At 38.2% G+C, this 22,012-nt stretch overlaps 1 protein-coding gene across 1 annotated transcript in view; it reads right to left on the bottom strand.

The window, feature by feature from the left end:
• Positions 1-19,134, bottom strand: part of LOC104624997 (laminin subunit alpha-2-like) — a gene marked incomplete at its 5' end in the record, with an annotated part of 82,560 nt that extends 63,426 nt beyond the window's left edge. The window contains 6 exons of the mRNA XM_010292513.1: positions 118-220; positions 7,633-7,771; positions 11,573-11,736; positions 12,874-12,990; positions 14,568-14,778; positions 18,972-19,134. Of these exons, the coding sequence (XP_010290815.1) occupies positions 118-220; positions 7,633-7,771; positions 11,573-11,736; positions 12,874-12,990; positions 14,568-14,778; positions 18,972-19,134 (897 nt within the window). The remainder of the gene's footprint in view (positions 1-117; positions 221-7,632; positions 7,772-11,572; positions 11,737-12,873; positions 12,991-14,567; positions 14,779-18,971) is intronic.
• Positions 19,135-22,012: the final 2,878 nt, after the last annotated feature.

The raw sequence follows: 22,012 nt of genomic DNA, 5'->3' as shown, positions 1-22,012 counted from the left end.
ATCAGCTAATGAATTACACTTTTTTCTACTGATACGGCTTCTTCATACTGGGAGCATCCTAGTCTCCCAATGTTTTTCTTGTATTTAATGGGCCTGGATGTCATATACTGCACATACCTTTAACATCATTTTCTAACATTTTGGCTTCATTAAGGACCCTGAAGCTTTTCTGAAGAGAGCTCTTGGCACCATCCTTCAGTGATCCTTGAGGACCTGATGTCTGTTGACAAAGAAGCAGTGTCACACATACAGGAAAGTCTGAAGTCATAAAAGATATATGAAGATAATCTAACTGAACAGTCATCTAAATTTTAATTGAATGTCACTGTGCTCTGAATTATATCCCATTGCTGTTATACTATCTCTGCAAGAGACAAAAAAAAAAAAATCTTTAATTTCCTTTTGTTTTTACAGTAAACCAGTTCTTCTTTGGAATACCAGTGAGAACTTTAATAAAAGGAGAAAATGCTTATACTGTTAAAGAAACAAGTTTGATTTTACGAGCAAAACTTTGTCCAGAACAAACAAAAAGCTATTTCAATTTAAAGATGTTTTTTTCCCTCCAGCTACAGACACGACACCATGCAACATAGTATTTCTCCCTAACGGCAACTACAGTACCTTTAGAAGCCAGACTGGATGTGGTGATCCAAATTCTAATACTGACAACAGAGATGTCTTTGTGGTTAAATTCAAGAATTCTAGTTGCTAGGTCAGTAAAGAGTATATGATATATAAGAAATAGAGTTTAAAAAGAAGGGCAAACTGCAGTTAATCTGAAAAAGTTTTATTACTAAATAACCATCCTTCAGCATATCATGCTACTTAATGATCTTTCGTTAAGAAAAACATCCATTTCTCTATTCAATGCAGAGATTGATCAATACATAGAATGATTTTTCTAAATTAGATTAGTATTTTCAGTTGGTAGGAAATGCTCTAGGTTCTAAACCACTCACCGTTCAGTTTGTAAGACTGAACTCAGGTCACACATCATACTGAATACCTTTCTTTGAGAATACTCCTGACAGCCAGATAACATTCTATATTAGTCATGGGTCATAGACTTGTAACTAGTATGTAATTAAGAAGCAGCTACTTTTCATTTTCCAGGGCAGATACAGATACTCAAAAATTAACTGTGTGTCAATTAAATGACACAGTTATTACTGCTATTCATTATTTATAAAATAAGCAAGCCCAGAGGTGATATTTCACATACTCCTGATTCTTTGTTGTTTTTTGACACTGTAAAACCCATATATTGAACTTGACCATTTCTTTTTATTTTAAAAGTTGTAGGGAATGCTTTGGATACTTTCAAAATTCAGAACCAAGTTTTTTGTTACAAGATATCTTATGGTATATGTTGCCATGTCACAGGGATAGAGCTGTTAAAGATTCCTTGTATTCATACAAGATGTAAACGTATGCTTAGCTTTCATCATAGGCTAAACGATTTTAAGAGTAACGCCCACATCACTGCCATATTTCCAAGCTCACCTGAAATACTAAGCTGTGTACACAAGTTCCTTTCAACATCAACAGAAACTATACATTTGAAAGATGAACAAAATTACTTTCTCACAGATTTTCTTTATCACATAATACAAGTATCATTGGTAATAAAAATACATATAAAACCAGAAAAGAAAAAGATTATCCAATTAAGCAAACAACTGCTCCTGAAGGAAGAATGTTTGGCCAGATTTTGTGGCAGATGCACCTGTCAAATCAGATAATACTTTTATATTCCTTTTCCCATTAGCAACAGAACCCAGGGTATGATCACTCTGTGACTATAGACTTCAAAAATAATGATTGTTATTACTATTAAATGACTAGGCATGGTTGACTGACTGTTAAAGCAGTTTATATTCAAGAAAATGAAGTTGAAAGGACAGATTTACAATGCAAACCAAGAAGTTCATTAAATCAGGCACCATAATTGGGCATGTGCTGACAATTAGTCAGAAACAGACTTCAGCATAAAGTCAATACTAGAAAAGCCCTTTCAGAGACAAATACACTTGCACTGATTAAAAGCTTTATTTTATATTTACTTTAAAATAATTCAGGAAGGGAGGATTAACCAAGACATCTGATGCAAAATATGCTTTTTTTTTTTGCTACCTTTTTTTGTGGCTCATGAGATGTCAAATTGTGATGAAGTCAATAATGAAAAAAGCAAACATTTTCTGGCTTTGTGTGAGGTGAGTTTGTGTGCTTGTGGCAAGCCTGGGTCATGATGAATCCCTTTATGATTTAGTAAGACTGACAGCCAAGGGTCTTTGAAATTATTTTTTAAATCGGGACACCTGCTGTAAAAAAAAAAAAGTAAAAAAAAGATTGTGATTCAAGATAAATTGGAAAATCGTAGTGTCTCAGGAATATAATTTGTTCTAATTCTATCTCTTCCAGAGAGTCCGTAACCTGGGAATAGTACCTTCCTCACTCTGTGCCTTCCTTCATGCACCTTCCCCTCCCCATGCAAACTCTGTGCAGCTTGACTGCTTGTAGCATTCCCCGGCAGAAGTGGGATCTCCTTGTGTCCCCAAACAATGCAATCTCAATTGTGGTTTAGAGGCATAAGTGCTGTTATAATGGTATAATACAAAATGCTGCCACTGAAACTATACATGATCCTTAACAGTCTGTTTTTTTCTTATTCGTGGCTTAGCAAAAATTTTGAAGTTTAACAGCAAAAGAAAAACATTATCAAATTACAGAAAAACTCTATGAATTGATAACTTGCAGACAATTTTGGGTAAGGAAAGAATTTAGGAAGAATATCCCCTCTGTGTTCCTTTTTCTGGTATTTCAATGAGTCCTCAACTCTGTTTTTGTCAAACAGCCCAGCTTCTGCAGGAGTGGCAGAAAGATTGCAGTTCCGCCCATGGTCTGGGGGGTTATGGCACTCTTCTGGGATCTCCCAGGGATGATTGTGTGAATCGCTGACTTATCACATTAACAGGGAAATGTGATACATGCTGCAAGTTTGAATAACATCAGCCGTAGTCACAGCATTCTGTGAAGACTCCCCCGACAGAACATGGTGGGCATGGTCTGAACACATACCAGACTGAGAATTGCTGGGGACTTTGCAGAAAGGAATTACTTCTGAGCTTTCATGAATGGATGTAAACATAATGCAGGCACCATGTAGCCCAAATCTGCTGACATGTTGGTGATTTTAGTCACCTGCTGAAGTACAGCTCCAAGCATGGATGTAAATGCACTGGGACAGTTTTGTGGATCACATCCTTGAACTTAAACACATACAAGGCATTTTATAGACCTAAGTGCTATTCACATCAGTTAAAATAATTCTGACTTATTCTTAAAATTAAATTATTTTCTTTTCACATACATTTATATTCTGGGAAGTTTTCACCTCTGCAAGAGTTAGGGCTACTCTCATTTTTACCAGTCCTGAAGATAGCTGAGCATTCTGAAGTACGAAGATGTTACGAATGATTTGTACCTCAGGACATGTTCATGAGGAGGATGGCTAGGCAGCTTTATGCCATTAGCACCTAAGGAAACCTCGACACTCAACATAACTGTTGGGGTACCACTACAAAGTAAGTCAAAAGCAAAGAAGGAATTAGGACCCTAAACACCTGTCACCTGTGGTTCCAGTTACTAACCTATAAGCCCTCACTACAAAGCCTAAGAATAATCACACTTTTTCGAGATGTGTTGTAAAACTATGATCCTGACTGGTGAGACACAAGCTGGATCTTTTAACATGACTGCTCTCTTTAATCAGTTACTGCCTTGGCTAAGTAATGGGATGTTGAAGTTGCTTGAATGCTAGAAATTTCTCATCTGTGATAAATTTATTTTGCTTTTAAAGAGGAGAGCCAATCCATTATAAAAAGCTTGGGAAGAATTTTTCTGTCATATTTTTAATACATTTTTCCCAGTCAGTTATCAGGCGTGCTATAATCACGATGGATTTTAAGCATCTTTTCGTTCTTGCTTTCAACAATATTAGCTTAATTTGAAAACAAAGTAATTTTACCATTACAAACCAAAAACCCCCTGAGACATCACAAAGGTTCTTGTAAATTATTTGCTCCAGAGACATACAGGGTGGAACGTAAAACTCAATCCTGTCCCTACCGTCTCTAGTTCATGCACCAGCTTGCTGTTGTCAGGAAACCTTCCTCCCCCTGCCCCAGCTGGTTAACGGCAAAGGTTAGGCTCAGGGATGCATGTGAGCTTCATCCCTTTTCTCCATTATCTGCTAGCATCTGGAGACCATAGTCTTTTACAGAAGACAGGCATCCACATTGCTCTCATAAAGAAGAGAACATGCCTCTATTGTTGCACAGGAGGGGAAAGACATGATCTCTGTCTTCCACATAGGGTCCCAAACAGCACCATCTAGAGAAGGAGGGGCACAGTTTCCAGAGGCTTCTTAGTCTGAGGGGGCTCAAATCTACAAATGCTGCCTTCTAGAAGAGTGCTTGAACCACAGTGCTCCAGACAGCGTGAATGAGGGTGCACTCCTGCTCTCATGCTGAAACTCAGCTAAAAGTTCGTTCCTTGGTGCCTGCAGAAAGAGGGAGCCTGATTCATCTGGTTAGCAGTTAAGGTCTTCACTTCGGATGAGCAAACATTCAACAGTCTTTGCATAAAACCAAAAAAATAGAATAGTGAAATGATGACTGAACTTCACAATTAATATCATTTTTAAATTTGGCCCCAAATCCTCACATGATCCGCTACCAAATAATGGTTAAAACCTACCTTGCTCTGGAGCAATTTGATGGTAAACCACTCATTACGTTTATATCGTAAATTATATTTAAAAGGCAGTAGCTCCCTCCATTTTCTTCTTCATCAAGTAGATCCCTGTCACACATTGTATCGGGTTTGCATGGCAAGGGGTTTTAGTCACAGGGTGTGGGGGGGCTGCAGGGGTTACTTCTGTGAGAAGCTGCTAGAAGCTTCCTCTGCGTCCAACAGAGACAATGAGAGCCGGCTCCAAGGTGGACCCGCTGCTGGCCAAGGCCAAGCCCATCAGCAACGGTGGTAGCGCCTCTGGGGTAACATAGTTAAGAAGGGGGGGAAAAAAACCTGCACAATTGCAGCCGGAGAGAGGAGTGAGAATATGTGAGAGGAGCAGCTCTGCAGGCACCAAGGTCAGTGAAGAAGGAGGAGGAGGATGTGCCTGGGGGGGTGATTCCCCTGCAGCCCGTGGTGAAGACCACGGCGGGGCCTGCTGTGCGCCTGCAGCCCATGGAGCTCCATGCTGGAGCAGATCTCCACCTGCAGCCCGGGGAGGACCCCACGCCAGAGCAGGGGGATGCCCAAAGGAGGCTGTGACCCTGTGGGAAGCCCACGCTGGAGCAGGCTCCTGGCAGGACCTGTGGGCCCATGGAAAGAGGAGCCCAGGCTGGAGCAGGTTTGCTGGCAGGACTTGTGACCCCGTGGGGGACCCACACTGGAGCAGTCTGTTCCTGAAGGACGGCACCCCGGGGAAGGGACCCAGGCTGGAGCAGTTCGTGAAGAACTGCAGCCTGTGGGAAGGGCTCATGTTGGAGAAGTTCGTGGAGAACTGTCTCCCATGGGAGGGACCCCACGCTGGAGCAGGGGAAGAGTGTGAGGAGTCCTTCCCCTGAGGAGGAAGGGGCGGCAGAAACAACGTGTGATGAGCTGACCACAACCCCCATTCCCCGCCCCCCTGAGACGCTCGGGGGGAGGAGGGAGAGAAAATTGGGAGTGGAGTTGAGCCCAGGAAGAAGGGAGGGGTGGGGGGAAGGTGTTTTAAGATTTAGTTTTCACTCTCATTATCCTACTCTGATTTGTTTTGTAATAAATTACATTAATTTTTCCCCAAATTGAGTCTGTTTTGCCCATGACGGTAATTGCTGTACTTATTTCAACCCACAAACTTCTCATTACACTTCCTCTCCCCTGTCCAGCTGAGGAGGGGAGTGACAGAGCAGCTTTGGTGGGTACCTGGCATCCAGCCAGGGTCAACCCACCACACACATATACAGCTCATAATAAAAAATAAGCTGTCTCTAAATGAATACATGCAAAGGAGATGTTTAAAAGCTCACCTTAATAATACTTAGTCTCTTTTCTTGCTACTCACTTGCCTCTGGTTACATCATATTGTCCATATTCACCTCCATCCCTTTGAAATTATCTCTTCGTTTTCTCTCCGTGGTATAAACAGCTGGTTCACTGTCTGATATATACACTTTTGTAGCCATACTGTAATTGCTTGCTTTGTTTCTTGACTGCTGTATGTGTCTTTTTTTTCTATTCAAACCTTGAAACAGCTGCCTGCCTCACTCACTGCGAGTCATCAAAGGAGCAAAAGATAGCTATCTGTATTAAATCCTAATGAGAATAAAAAAAAAAGCCACAGCTCCTTATTTACTTCTGCAATGTAATTAGAAGTTCCAGTGGAACAGGTAACTATTTACAGAGAACTAGCGCATACTAAAGCGTGAGGTGAAATTTTTCATCGAGAGAGAAATATAATTAGCGTTATTTGAAATAGAAGTTGACAATGTAAGCAGCCTAAGAATATTAAAATTTTTGTGCAGTGACTAGATCACTTTATCCCTCTCCTAAATACAGACCTTGTACAGCATGTGATTGCTTTTGCTATTCTCATAATCCATTTGACTGAAGTAGCACCCTGCAAGCTACCTTTATTCATATAAAAGTGCTGTAACTACAAGCACTGTAACTGTAACTACAAGTTGCTTCTGGTCATCTATATGTTTCTGTATCAGGGTCTGGCAGTGTCATATTATACTGTCATTTCCTCGTGTTTCTGTGTGCCTGTGACTTGCACATCAGTTGCTCTCTGACCAACTTCCACAAATTAGCCATTAACTCCTTTGATATTTGACATAAAAAAATAATTCTGACTATGCTCAGAATGTTTTCTGCTCACAGTGTATGCATTAAGGAGCCAAGTTCCTCATTATGACTCAGGCTGGAAAGCTGGCTTTACCTTACAATGTTATTTTTAAAAGTTCTCTCTGTTTCCTCTGAAAATTTGCATGCAGTACCTCATAGTGAGAATAAGATTTCTCTGAGAAAACCGGCAGCGTTCACAAAAGCAGCTGTATGGTTTCTGTGAATAAAACTTTTCACTCCCCTCCTACAATTCTCCATTTCTAGAATTCTGCCAGGTGCAAGCAGTTCATCCTACGTGCAGAGAAGTGCCTCTGAGCATTTTCGTGGAACTAGAGGGTGAAGAGTTAATTAAGGTATGGAGTTCTTTAGATTTGTGCAAAACATTTGTTAAATATGAACTAGCTTTATTTAGTATCAAATGACCTACACTCCTGACTCAAAGATGTTGTCTTGAACTATAGACAGAGACTGAAAGGTGAAAGACAGACGGAAGAAGAACAGTAAAAAAAAAAAAAGGAAAGAAAAATAAGGAACGGGAGTTAGGAACAAATGGGGATGTAGTCTGAAGGTACATGTCCCTCTGACAGGGGCATAGCTTTCTGATCTCAACACAAGAATCTATGGTGGCAGTGGTCTCTAAATAAAGTCATAAGATGGCAAAACACAGATCTGAGATATGGTGTAGCACAGTTCCACAGAAAATCTAAGCCTTCTTCCCAGTTTACTTATTTTTCTTACCGCTTGCATAGCTTCATTTGCAAGAGCCTTGGCTTCCTTGGCAACTTTTTCAGCTTCATCTGTGTAATCCTTGATGTTAGTATAAGCATTGAAAGCAAGTGTGGCATTGAAAGAGAGGTTTTTGGCTTCAGCAAGGATTCTGTTGGGATAGGAAAAGTAAACACACCATTAAACCTGCTATCAGAGCTCAACAGAACATAGTATCCTACTTTTTCAAACCCAACAGCCTGTATTTCTAAGGCATTTCTTTAGAGAGCAATGCTACTTTTGAGATTTCAGGAGTTCTGGCATGATGCGTTTAATGGCATTCACATTTTATCCATGCAGAAAAACATAAAAAACAATGTTCGCTAAAAGGTGAGGTTCTGTGAGATAAAAACAGAACAGGCACTGAGAAAAGATAGTGTGGTGCTTAACACTATAATCCAGATAACATAGATTCATAATGTGGGTTTATAGGTTATGTGTTGAGCCAGGCTACTCAATAAATTTTGCACTGTATGAACATGGGGGGATCATCCCAGGCACGTTTTAAAGTAGACTCTCTGAACAACTAATTTCTTGATCTGGCTGCCAAACACAAAAATGCCAGGTTTGCAGGATATCTCACTGTCTAAGCCAAATCTAAGGGTTAATTTTTTTGACCGAAATGAAAAACATAAGCAAAAATGCTTCATATGGAATGGGGTGTATTTACATGAAATACTCCATTCTAATAACTATAAGTAGATTAGAAAGTAATTATACACAAGTACTATTTCCTGGTGCAGGGACTGGACCTGAGCTAACCCCCTTCCAGGGGAATTTCTAGCCAGCAGGCTGGAGAAATCACTTTTCTTGCACCTCTCTGTGCATGATGTATTCAAATGTTTTCTACAAAGAAGTACTGCACCTACAGAATTAACTTGAAGAGATCCATCTCAGTATACATTATGCCTGATGCCTATGATACTTTTCCTGAATAAAGGGTAAATGCACTAAAATTCCTGCTTGAATTGGACAAGAATGTATTTGAACTTGGATTTTTGCCTGTTTGGGAAATGCTCTAGCCATCAAGGTGTATGGCAATATAACTGAGGCAGGGATTACTCCTGCTGGACCTGTTCCAGCTGGTATAAAATACTTAGTCATTGAGACAGTGTGGAAGAAAGAGAAACTCATTCTCTAACCTGGTAATTATCTGTTCTCTGGGAAACTGGGCCAGCTGGGCTACAATCCTCCCTTCAATGTGTATTTAACGATTTCTACAAAATGTAACAGGAAAGACAAAGGGGACAAAAGGTATGTTCCCTGGACTCCACATGTAGTTGATAGAGGGAGAGAGATTCCCTTTAGGCTTTTTCAGAAATAGCATGCTGAGCTGCCTCTGCATCACTCCTGGAAAAGCAGATCTCCTTCCTCAACTACAGATGGAGCTCACTAGGCTATAGCAAGTTTTTGTGATGCTCTGTTAGAGAAATGAGCAGCCCAGAATAGCTATCTAGCTAGCAGCTTTGGTACTACTTAGAAATATGGTTCAAGTCCCTTCTGGTTAGGAGGGAGCTGAACTGAATTTGCCAAATACCAATGATCTTCACTCATGAGCAGGCGATTAACCATAAGGGAGAAACCTATACTAATTTCTCCCTGTATATGGGAAAAATAACATTTTTTTCTAGGTTAAATTAATGAACTCTTCCATGTTCTAACTCTCACGAGAACACCCTCAGCATCAATCACTATACTATTTGAGCCTTGGAAGGGGATAGGAGAGCAAGAGGTCTCCCTCAATTTCTCCTATAAGACGAAATGGTATTTTTCAGCAAATTTAGTATTAACTGAAAGACACTCAAGTGCCAGTTGTGAAGATAGATGGATACATTTTTGAATTCCTAAGACAGATAGAGACTGCATATTCCTGTGAAGTATGACTGTTTAATGTCAGTGCATGAAGTAAACAGCTTTATCCTTATGCAGGATTACACAGCACTTTGGTATTTCTTTCTCCTTTGAAATTATGTATCCAACTGGCCACATTAGAACTTTTAATTTTGAACAATTTGCTTTTAGATATAATTTTTAACGGTTTTGATTCTGCATTTTTTATTCTCTAGCTGGAGAAACTAAGGTTGATGTCCGGAACAGATAGAAGTATACACAGTGCTATACCACAGTGAATGCAACTCTAAACGTTACCCTAAGTTCCTTAAGGCCAAGCTGTCAACCTGCATTAAGACAGAAGCACATGAATGCACCCATAAAAAAGTCTATTTAGCATCATTAAAAAGCTCTATCTCAAAATATGTCTTGCCAACATTTTATTAAGGAGGCAAAATATTCTTTTCTGTCTACATTTTCTCTACTCTCCATGCCAATTTCCCATGTATTTGGATATTTATATATCCAAATATGAAACACATTCTTGTGATGTCATCTAGTTTATCCTTCAACTGATCAGACATTGGCTGTATTTTTTGTGCCATGCCTCTACATACTGAAAAGGACAAAAGAAAGGCCTTTTAGTGGCTGAATGCAAGCACTCTGCAGCCCTTTAAATATGTATTTTCCTTGTGAGGTATTATCTCATAACTCACTTTGGATATTTATAAAACTAACTTTGGATATTTAGATCCAAATTCAGTACTGTGGTTGGATGTGACACTAGTCACCTACTTTAGGCCCGGAGGTGCACCACAAAACTCATGTGTCCTACTCAGACAGTGCACATACCATTTACAAAAGCCACGTTTTCCTAGAAACAGTGCCCTTCAAATCCTTTTTTCTCAGGAAACCAGAGCTATCATTTTAGGTACTCCTCAAGACATAAATTAGACTGAATATTTAGAGTGGTGTGAGTATGCTGTATATGAAGCCAGTATTTTTACAAGTATCAGACACTATCAGAGATAATTCTGTGCCTTTTCCTCAAAATTACAGATGCTGGCAAGAAAAAATGTATTAAGCACCTGCTCACAAGTCTTCAGGATATTAAATTCTTCAGGTAGATCTAAAAGATGCAAGAAGCAAAAAAGGAGCAAATTGTTGATGTTAAAAAAAAAAAAATCTCTCTTTTATTCATGCAATGCTTTTGAGAAAATAAAACTCTGAAGCTATGCTGGGGACAGGTCCAAGAGGCAGAATATCCACAATCTATTTCTGCGTATTGCTATTGCAAATTATATAGATTTAGAAATGATATAAATGCAAAAAAAGGCAATAAAACAAAAGACACCTCCCTCTTCCCCTGACAAAACCCCAACAAACTCAGAACAAAACAAAAAACCCCATCCTTATCTTCTATTCTTTCCAGGAAACTATATTAATGATTAATTATAAAGTATCATTCTTCTGAAAGGGCATAAACCAAAGGCATTGCAATTCTCACTTATATTTAGGAATGTGACAGTGGTAAAGAGAAACTGAAATTTCTGTACTTAGATTTAAGCATTTTTGGCCCATGACACTTACCCATTTTGGGAGAGTGCTTTGAAACCACTAGAGGGATTACTGTCCATCACTATGGGGGATTTCTGACAGTAAACAAATTAGCACCATGATAAACGTCTCCTACCAAAATGGTCATCTTAAAAATAAAAATACTGATTGTTTTTAACAAATGTTTATGCAAACACATAGTGGGCTCTGTAAGACAATGTTCAATTTTTTTCACATCAACATAGCAGTAAGCATATGGTAAATTAAACTGTGTTATGAGTGCATCTGAGGGCACTGCTTGCAGTTAATGCAGCCTGTAAGCATCACAAGATGTATGAAATGGTTTACAAGAGAGACACACACAAATTAACCAACTGGATAGTTATATGCTCACATTGGAACACTGGTTATTTGTATACTCCCAGTAACACATGTCAAAGCCTAAGAAGAATGCCCTTCAGTTTCTGTCAAGCAATTTTACAAATTGCTTCATGATTTTATCATTACCAATGAATGGCTGCCTTACCCATCCAGTATTGCAGATGATTCATTCAGCTGGGCTGCATGGTTCTCAGCTTGCAACACCTTTTCTGGAAGCATCCTGTCATGAATTTCTTGTGCTAAGTCATCTATTTTATCCTTCAGCTGATCAGACATTGGCTGTATCTTATCTGCCATGCTTTCTACATACTGAAAATGACAAAAGAAAGGCCTTTTAGAGGCTGAATGCAAGCACTCTGTAGCCCTTTAAACATGTATTTTCCTTGTGAAGTATTATCCCATAACTCACCCATGCATTAAGACTTTGGGGAACTAATATGGAAAGAATAAAGGAATGTCTGGGCTGAAGAGTGAAGGAGAGAAAAAACAATATTCCAAGAGCTACTTGCCTCTCTTGAGCTTAGTAGAAGTTTTTATTTTACAATTAGGGAACTGCACAGTTTAAAAGCTTATAAACTCCAATTTGGATTTCTTTTCTAAATGTAGATGCCTACACAGTTACACTAAATTGTCATCATACTCCACAATAATAACTAGCCAATGACAGAAGTTCCACGTTGCACGACCTTTTGAGTGACTCCAATTTTTTTTGCTTATTATAGTATCTTAATTAGAACTATACTTTTTGAAGACCTGCCATTCCTGTTCCAATAAGCCGTCTCAAAGTGTTTCCTTTCCCATTTCTCCAAAAGGCATTTTTCCATTCATTATAATAATTTTCAATGAAAGATGGAAATATTTCCAGGACCAATGATATTTCAAAATTTTTTTTTTTTGTAGCTAAGGCACTAATCTCAAACTCTGTTGATGAAACTTTTAAGGCAGAATTTTCAAAAACATTATGTAAAATGAGGGTGCAATCCTCTCCTGTCCCTGATCTATCTAGACTTAAAGTTGTTGCCACAAGCAACAAATTATTTCTGAAGTTTCCTCCTGGTAAGCACACAGTTTTTGTGCAGATAAATCTACATCTAGATCACAGAGTAACAGAGAGATTGTGAATGGGTCTGCTGCATCTACAATTCTAAAGATAAAGTCAGTACCACAATCACAATACCGTATTTATAAAAGCAGAGAGAGTCCATGAAAAATTATGAGCTAGCTCTTTATGTAATCCAATGAATCATTTAAATCTCAAAGTTAATAATTTTTATATACCAGATTAGCCTTTCTGCCATACAGCAATGGAAAAATGATTTATTCCAATCAAATATTCCAACATTGATAAATAAAAAGAAAAATCAGGTGTTACTTTAATTATGTATTTTGCTTCCATAATGATGCTTTGTTCTATTAATTCTCAGATAAGGATGATAAAACACTCACCTCTACAGCTAAGCCGATTTCATTTGCAAGTTTGTTGGCTTCATTAAGGACATCATTCCCTTCCTGCAGGCTCTTCTCAACATCTTGTCTGCCATCTTCTACAGCTTGCTTCTTTTTCTATAGGACATGTTCACACAAAAAAAAATCTGAGTTGTTTACTCGAATGGGGATGCCAGTTCAAATACCAGCATCACAATACAAGACTGCATTTTGTCACCATGCCACAATGCCACTTCTGGAATTCTCTGAGCTTTCAGAACAAAGACAGCGACAACAGTAAAACATGTATCATGTAAGACATCTTTTCCTTTTCCTCCTCTCCCCAGCCTTGTGTCCCCTTCCCACAGAGTAGGTTTTTTGTCACTCCAAAACAGAGGTAACTGACTGTAGTACAATTGCAAAATGAATCAGAAAGAAATGAGAAATCCTGATCTTTACCAAGATGTGCAATTTTAACAATTACCTTCTCTGGCTATGAAGGCAAAATTTATCAAAATATTCTGCTGCTTTCCTATTTACGTCCACTCGTGTTTCACTAACTACTGAATGTAAAATAAAAGATGATGGTTTGGAGCAATGTTAGGATTCTTGATTTTACAAGTAGTAAAAATACTGCATGTTGTGTAGTAAGGACGGACTTCTGAATAGGGAATTGGTGATTTCCTGTGCAAGATCCATTGAGTATCACAGATTAGTTTGATAGGTGTCCACGGCATTCTAGTTTTAAGAGTACTGTGATGGCTTCTTGGTCAAAACAAGGTCAAAATAAAGCAAAAAACCTCTTGAAAACAACCAGGTGGGCAGGACTACCAGAAAGGATGCCTTCAGGCACTCTGATACTGTGACGCAGAGAATATTTTAAAAACTGAGAGAGCAGGTAATTTCTCCAACCTTTATCCATCCACTTTTGGAAAGAAAATGCACAGAATACCTAAGTTCTTTACAGCACTGTATTTCCTTAATTCAATCAAGCCCATAAGTATCTGCTGAGAATGGAGGTCTTGGAATTCTAACCTCATCATTCTACATGAGGCGAAAGCTCATCGAGATACAAACAGAGTTGAAACATTTATCTTCATTAGGTTTACTCTGCTCTTTATGTCTTGGTTAAATGCTTGTTAATGTACAGTATAATATGCTCTTTAAGTCTCTGCAATTTAAATTAAATCACAAGCAGACCCCTCTGCTTTGAGGGAGATAATTTATAATAGCTACTAACTGCAAAGGATAGAGTTTGATTTATTACTCTGTAATATCCACATACCCCCTTCAGTCTTCTTCCCAGGGGTTGGAGAGGAAGATGAAAGTGTAAGTTTTCTTGGAGCAAATATATGACAGCAAAGTTTTTAACTGAACTCCTATTTAAATATCTTGAGCACAGGATTTGAATTTTACATTACTATTTATACTGGGATGAATTTAATCTCCCCCAGGATAATAAATCCAATGCACCCTCCACTCAGTTCTTAAAAGCAGATATTATTTTGATAAAGCAGTGGAGCAATTCTACTTTTAAAACCTTTCCTCATTCTGAGGAACATGTTTCCTTTCAATCACATCAGATACAGATATATCAGTTATACTAAAATAATATTTTTGTTTTGCTTATATTTTTGTTTCAAGATTTAATCATGCAAAGTTTCAAACTTTGATCAGACTCCAAATAATCAAGGAAACAATTTTTCAGCACTTACCTCTACTGTGGTCATATTTTTTTGGTTGACTGCAGATAAACGATCAGCCTCCCTAATTTTACTTGTAGCTTCTCTTAACAGATCTCGAGCATCATCAACTTTGGTGTGGTAGTTTGCTAGCTTGTCCCAGACCTCATTTTTGAGATCCTCATTTTTCTCACTGGGCTCACCAAATAATTTCTTCACCTTGTCCAAAAGATCTTCTGCGTTCCTGCAATACATCACCACCCATGAAGGCACTGAGTTCATGTTCCCTACACTGAATAATCTGAATAATCTTAATAACATGCAAATGAAATAGACTTCTAAATTAAATCTCAAAGTAACTTTCAAGAGAACACATGCTTAATAAAGTGAAACAATAGTTTCTCTTAAGTCCGTTCTTAAAGAGGTTCTTAAATGCTGGTAAGGTCCTATTTATGAAGTAGAAAATATTCAAATATTCTCCACGGAAGACTGTTTTGTCTTTTTTTTTTTATATTGGTAAGTTGCCATTCTTGATATCTGACTAGTAAAGCAAGGTTTTCTGAAACATTTCAACTTGTCAAAAAGATTTAATTAATACACATTAATGTGACATGTGACACAAAGTTGTTTCCTACCTTGAACTGAGGGGGATATGTAGATATGCCTGATTTCAATCTGTCTTGGAGCAGACAAACTGCTTTAGAAAGTCAAAAATAATAAATACTTTCCTGTGAAATAAACAACCCCCAGGATCCTTGGATTTATGACTTCCAGTAGCCAAAGAATTTTGCTTATCTGAATTAAATTTTGGGATATTTTTAATGGACTTTGGCAACACAGAAATAAAAATTTCACATGTGTCTGCTTTTGGCAGGGGATACAATATTTCTTGATCATCAGAGAGCTGCTGCACCCATTTTTAAAGGATGAGAGTACTGGAGTCTTTTTGCCCCGTCATTTGTCTGCCCCATGATACCAAACCATTGAATCAGTTTCATGTAATGAAACACCACTGTGTTAATGCAATGGTAAGACAAGGACAGAAAAAAGACAAAAAGACCAAAAAAAAAAAAGAATCACTTCCAAAATGATGTTTTAGAGATAAAGAAAAATCCTAAGTAAACAGGAATCTGTAGCATAGATAACACCTGCAGAAGAAATCTATCGCACTTCCACCTAGAACAGATTAAGTTTTTCTTCCTGTCTCATTTTGGCAATGTGTCTGAAGAAGCTGTGTGGAAAACAAGAACTGTATTTTCTGAAAAACACTGCAGTTTGTCCTGCCTATAGTCACTTCTATTAGAAACCTTCTAAAAATAAACACATAAATAAATGCACACACAAAAAAATCTGAGAGGTGGAAAAGATATGCTGCCACTGGGCATAATTTAGATGAAGGATCTGAACTGGAGCCAAGGAAAGCCAAATTATTACCTTAGATTCGGGATATTTCTGAGATGGATTTTTTCACCCATCTGCCCTGCCTTTGGCTTTGATAAAAAAAATTATTCATGTTGTGAATTTGCAACTTCTGAGGATGAGATATTTAAAAAAAATAAATGCCAGTATTGACACCCTTTCACAGAAGTGTAGAAAGGAATTCAGAATTTGTCCCATACGTCCTCTGTTGTTCTTTGTATAAGCAGCTACTGTCCTACACTTCTGGCAAGTTTTGACACCTTTATGACTCTGCAGTACTGGAGGAACAGTACAAGACAGACAGGTTTCCTTTTTATGCCCTTGCCTCATAGCACAGTCCAAACTACCTATCTGTCGAGTAGTCTACCTCGAAACTCCTTATTGCTGCTCTAAAGATAACACTTCCATATCGACCTGTTGTGCATTTTTCCCTCTGCTCTATCTAATCAAGTACAAGGCAATAAATTTGCTCCATGTAATTCCTTGCTTTATGTACCAGAACTTCTGTGTGACTGGACTGCACCACATTTCTTGAAATACTATCTTGTGCATTTAAGCCTTACTACTTTCACTGGATACCTTCCTAGAAAAAGAACTATACAGAATGCTGGAAGTGTTAGAAGAAACAATCTCAGGTCTGGCCTAACACCTGGAATGCTATATGGTCTAGGTCCTCAAAATGGGTACCAAGGAACAAAAGAAATATTAGAAACTGATGACAAAATAATTAAAAAAACCTGTATATATGTAAGAGTCTAAATATGTTAGAATAGTCCTATCTGGAGAAGAAATGAGGACTATAACATCATGAATAGCATGGATAAGGTGAACAGCTGTCCGATGTCTCTCCAAATACAGAACTGAAAACATCAGGAAGCAATGTCAAAACACAGGAGGCTTCTCTTCAAACACTGTGTGGCTGAGTGATGCAATTCATTCTTACAGGAAACTAGATGATAGAAATTCACAGTGGCTCAAAAGCCACTGTGGGAAATAAATGAGGGAAAAAGCTGCACATGTAAGAGAAGTTTTGCCATCTATGAAAGCAAGAAGACTTTACTTCTTTTGCGTTCTTCATTAAACTTTTGAGAATTCACTGAAAACATAGGAGAGGTAAGAAGAATCCACTGACTCTTGTCATTCTGTTCTTGGATGAAATCCTGAAAGCAGAATACAATCACGGCCAAAAGACATCTCACCAAAGAGTAAACATGATTAACTACTTCAAAGCGATCATGAGACTTGCAGAGGTATTCAAAACTAGGTATTTCTAAATGACTATGTAAGAATACATGTCAGCATAGTGAACAACACACATGTGTGTGCACACACATAGTTTTAAGAATGATTAATTTTTCTTCAACCTTTTTCTTTGCAGAATGTATCCTATCCACTATCTTACTACATTACTTAAGTAGTTTTAAGACGTTTTTCTTTAAGAGGCAGTACTTTATAAAAGAGTTTCAGAAAACATTATCTAGGGACATTTCCTCCCCACCCTGTAATCCACAGTGACTAATTTTCCTTCTGTTGCATTCACTGCCAGAATTTCTTGGATCTCAATGACTGCCTATGAAGAGGTAATGCTATCCTTAAGATAAAGCATACAACTTTGAAATCAGTGAGTATATTCATGTATTTCTTATTATCAAGAAATGAAAATACTCACTTTGCATATTTCAGGAAGAATGGTATAAGAGAGAGAAGTTCTTTCCCTCAAAAAAGCCCTACTGCATTTCCCCCCCAGCTTTTTAGGCTAGACTAGGAAAGGGTTTCATGCTAGTCTGACAGTTTCATGTTGGCTGTAGCATTTGAGGACTAAGAACACTTTGTTTGAAAGGCCTCCCCCAAGTCTGTCCTAAAATAGCAGGCAGCACTTTCAGAGGTTTGGCTAAATTTTTCTTATTCCCACTTTTTCCTGGTTTATTTCTGTATGTGAGTGGAGAAGGGACAGAAGAGGCTCAGTGGAATCAGAAGAAAAAGCAATAAAACAGTGACGAAAAGTAAGTCTGCAATGTATCTTTTCTCAAGAGAAAAGAAAGCAGAACTATCAGAATTATGGGCAGCATGTGTATTTGTAATTATGTACTGGTAGGATTTTCAGAAAATGATCAGGTTTATGAAGTGTAAGATAAGCAGTGCAAATCTAATTCTATATGGCTTGGTATTCTCAGCTAAGCTTGTATTCTATTTACGTCTCCTTACAGCATGCATGCACCTGATAACTGTCATTTTCAGGCCTGAATACCTCTACCCAGACAGTTTTTTGAGCCGTCACAACTTCAATGGACCACGTAGCTGCTCAGCTGGATTACCTACTAGTTGTTTGCTCTGGTGAAGTGCTAAGCAAAGCCTAGCTCTAGGAATATGCCTTGTATGACTGATACAGAAGCAACAGACTACCAGAATTTTAACCTCAAGCCAAGTATTTTTCTGGATCAGGTAAGTTTTCGGCATTTTGCAAAATGCTTTATAAAGAGCTGCCAATGTATTTATATTTTTTTTTTATTATTTTTACAGATAGCTGAAAAAACAAATCTTGGGCTTTTGAACTGTGCCGTGGAGTTGGAATATTCTGATCTACACTATTCTATATAGGGCAAGATACATTGTTTTGAATGTCTATGCTACTGGACAATTTTGCAGACAGATAATGTTTTTATTAGATCAATTAGTTTCCCAGAAAAAAAACCAAGCTTCTAGACAAGCTTTTTAGTACAAAAGCCATTCATCAGGTCTGAAGCAGGAGCTAAAACCAGAGAAAAATTGCTTAGAATTCGATTAGAAATGCTGCTGGTTCCTGTGAGGCACAGAAGTAATTTCCTAGAGATTGCTTTCCACATGCGTAAGCATTTTCAAAAATGCAAATGCTACATTAACAGATATAAAGTATTAGACTTTTCTTCCCTTCCCATTTCTGTAAGACCCAGCTTGAAAACTTGGTTGGAAAAGATGACAATCACATTTACAAGAGCCAGTTACCACTCAGTGGTTGAAGACTGAGGTCTTTCTACTCACTTTAACTCATCTTGAGCTATTCTTTCTTGCATATTCAGCTTTCGACTTCTCAACTCTGCGATCATTCTGTCAGCCTCACTCTGCAGTTGTGGAAGACTCTTCTCCAAGGTCTCATCTTTGGTTCTGAGTGTCTCGTTCAGTTTTATAGCATCTTCATTTGCAGCTGCAGGGGGCCAAAAATATTTATGTAGTGAGTTAGTAATTAAAAACAACAGAGAGGCTTTAAGCATCTGCCCATCAACTCAACCAGCAAGTGGATCCTGCTGTGAAATATAAAGAATGGTTAATCCAATGATCAATAACAAATGAGAAAATGTTATATATTCATCAAACCTTTTATTATAGGTCACTTTCAAGCACAGTAATTAAAGTGAAGAAGTCTTTAGATCCAGTATAAGAAGTACATGCTCCCCTCCTCTTCCCCTTTCTAAAGTATTTAGAATACTTTTTGAGAACTTCAAAGTATGTCATTTTTAGACAGACTTAACAGTGATAGGAAGAATAAATGACTGGGAAATCTGGGGAGAAGAAGGAGAGAGAAGAAGTAAAAGATACCCACAAATGTCTAAACCTGCTCATGTGTTTAGAAGCAGATACCCAGAAATGGAAAATATGGGTATGAAGGTTGGAATATATAATGGTACACTGTAAATTTATTATGTGTTTGGAATAGCTGAATTATTCCTAACTGATGAAGCTGTACACATGGTATCATATTAAATCCTAAAAATCCTTCTGCCATAGCACACCACAACATATTAGAAAATACACTTGCAGAAGCAACAAGGTCATTTAAAACAATCAGTTCTATCTTCAATTTTAAAAAGTACTGCTGCCTTTGCATAGGCACAGGGCTCCCAAATAATTGATTTCTCCAAAGTAGCACAGTTCCTGGTCACATATTCTTCTGAATATTTTAAATTAAATTTTTAATTGAAGAAATGAAAATCTGTCTTCCAAAATTCAAATAAATAACTATTTAATCTACACATCGTGTAGGTTTAGAGCAAATTATGAAGAAAATTCTAATCCAATGATGTCTTTGATTTGCTGGTGAGAACTGAGATTTGGATCTTTAATCAAGAATGCTTATGTGTGGCATAGTGAGGACTGGAAAAAGACTACACTTTGCTTAAATGGATCATGGATCAATTCTGTGCATTATGTTACGTATCATTACTAAGTTACTGAAGGCTGGAAATAGGCATATATTAATTTTTTTAAAATCTGGAATAAATAAATAGTCATTTAACCTCCCTGAGTATTTACCTTAAAAGAGAAAATGGATATGTTATCACAGCTTTTATTAGGTTCAGGAAAATTTATACCTAGCTTTATCTTTCTCCTCCATCCTCCTCTTCTCATAACAATCTTTACTTTCTAGTCTTAGTATACTGCAAATTATCACAGTCTAGTGGTGGTAAAAGATTTGGATGCACTGACGCAGACGAACACAATGAAGTGCAAAGCTGGGGAAATTCCATAGTTAAGAGGAAAAACTAGTTACAGGTACTTAGAAGTCCAGGAAGTCAGCAATCAGTTGAGTAGAAATGGATCAATGGTCACAGTATCGTCATTCCAACAAACCGCTACAAACCTCTCACTTGTAATAAGGAGTTCTTGTGGCTCTAAGAACTCCTTGATTCCCTGATGTTTAGGCAGGCATCTGTCAGATCTACAATCATGTAGTTCTGAGCACTGCCATTGTCAAGTATTACCTTCAGTAATGGAAAGAAATAGGTCCTTTTGTGGCATTTCACCCAAAAGTACTTGCCTACCAGCAACAAATACCAGGGAGCTCAAGGACACAGATACAGGCCTGCATTCCTAGAGACCCAAAGCGCCATAACTTTCAGAAATCTGTAATCTATCAATGGGAGACGAGGAATGGGCATAAAGAATACTTGCAAACCGGTTGGCTATCTCAATCAGAACATCATGAGTGGACACAAAGTTTTTAAGGAACATTCTGGCAATGTCTCATAGGTCAAAAAGAGCAGAGACAAAGAAGGTATAGGGCCAATATGCATTTAAAATGCTGTCAAATTTTAAAATTGTCTAGGAAAGGCTCCAACATAATGTCAAAGTTTATCCTCAGTTTTTGAAAAATGGTGATCTTGAACAGGGAGACAACTGAGGATGGCAATCAGCAGTAAGGATATAGAAATTATCACAGTCAGAGGAAGAACATTTTGAAGAACTCAAGCTGGAGTGGCCAAAGAACTACCATTTTAGGAACTGGAAAGAACTGGTGCATGACATTGCAAATCCAGAAAGAAGACTGACTGAGAACAAGCAAATGTAGTGCCTGTTTTGGAAGAACAGGAATTCACAGAATCACAAAATCACAGAATCATTAAGGTTGGAAAAGACCTTTAAGATTATCAAGTACAACCATCAACCCAACACCACCACGCCCACTAAACCATGTCCCCAAGTGTCACGTCCACACATGTTTTGAACAATTCCAGTGATGGTGACTCCACCATCTCCCTGGGCAGCCTGTTCCAATGCTTCACCACTCTCTCAGTAAAGAAATTTTTCCTTTTATCCAATCTAAACCTCCCCTGGTACAACTTGAGGCCATGTCCTCTCATTCTGTCTCTAGTTACTTGGGAGTAATTCTCGTCACCGCAACCCCCTTTCAGGTAGTTGTAGAGAGCGATAAGGTCTCCCCTCAGCCTCCTCTTCTCCAGACTAAACAACCCCAGTTCCCTCAGCCACTGCTCATAAGACTTGTGCTCCAGACCCCTCACCAGCTTCGTTGCCCTTCTCTGGACACGCTCCAGCACCTCAACATCCTTCTTGTAGTGAGGGGCCCAAAACTGAACACAGGATTCAAGGTGCGGCCTCACCAGTGCTGACTACAGGGGCACAAAGGCCTGAGAACTTGCTTTGGAAGGAAGTGGAAAACAGGATGTGCAAAAAATGAACATGTTTTTCTCTTTTTTCCCAAAAGTAGCACATGTCAGACTATATAGTTTAATAGCAAATCCAGCTGAATATTTTCATTCATCATCCTGGAAAAAAAAAAAAAAAAA

Source organism: Phaethon lepturus, unplaced genomic scaffold (genome assembly GCF_000687285.1).
Source record: "Phaethon lepturus isolate BGI_N335 unplaced genomic scaffold, ASM68728v1 scaffold43818, whole genome shotgun sequence".
NCBI lineage: Eukaryota > Metazoa > Chordata > Aves > Phaethontiformes > Phaethontidae > Phaethon > Phaethon lepturus.
Note: the sequence above shows the minus strand (reverse complement) of the source record. Positions and strands in the feature narration are given on the sequence as shown.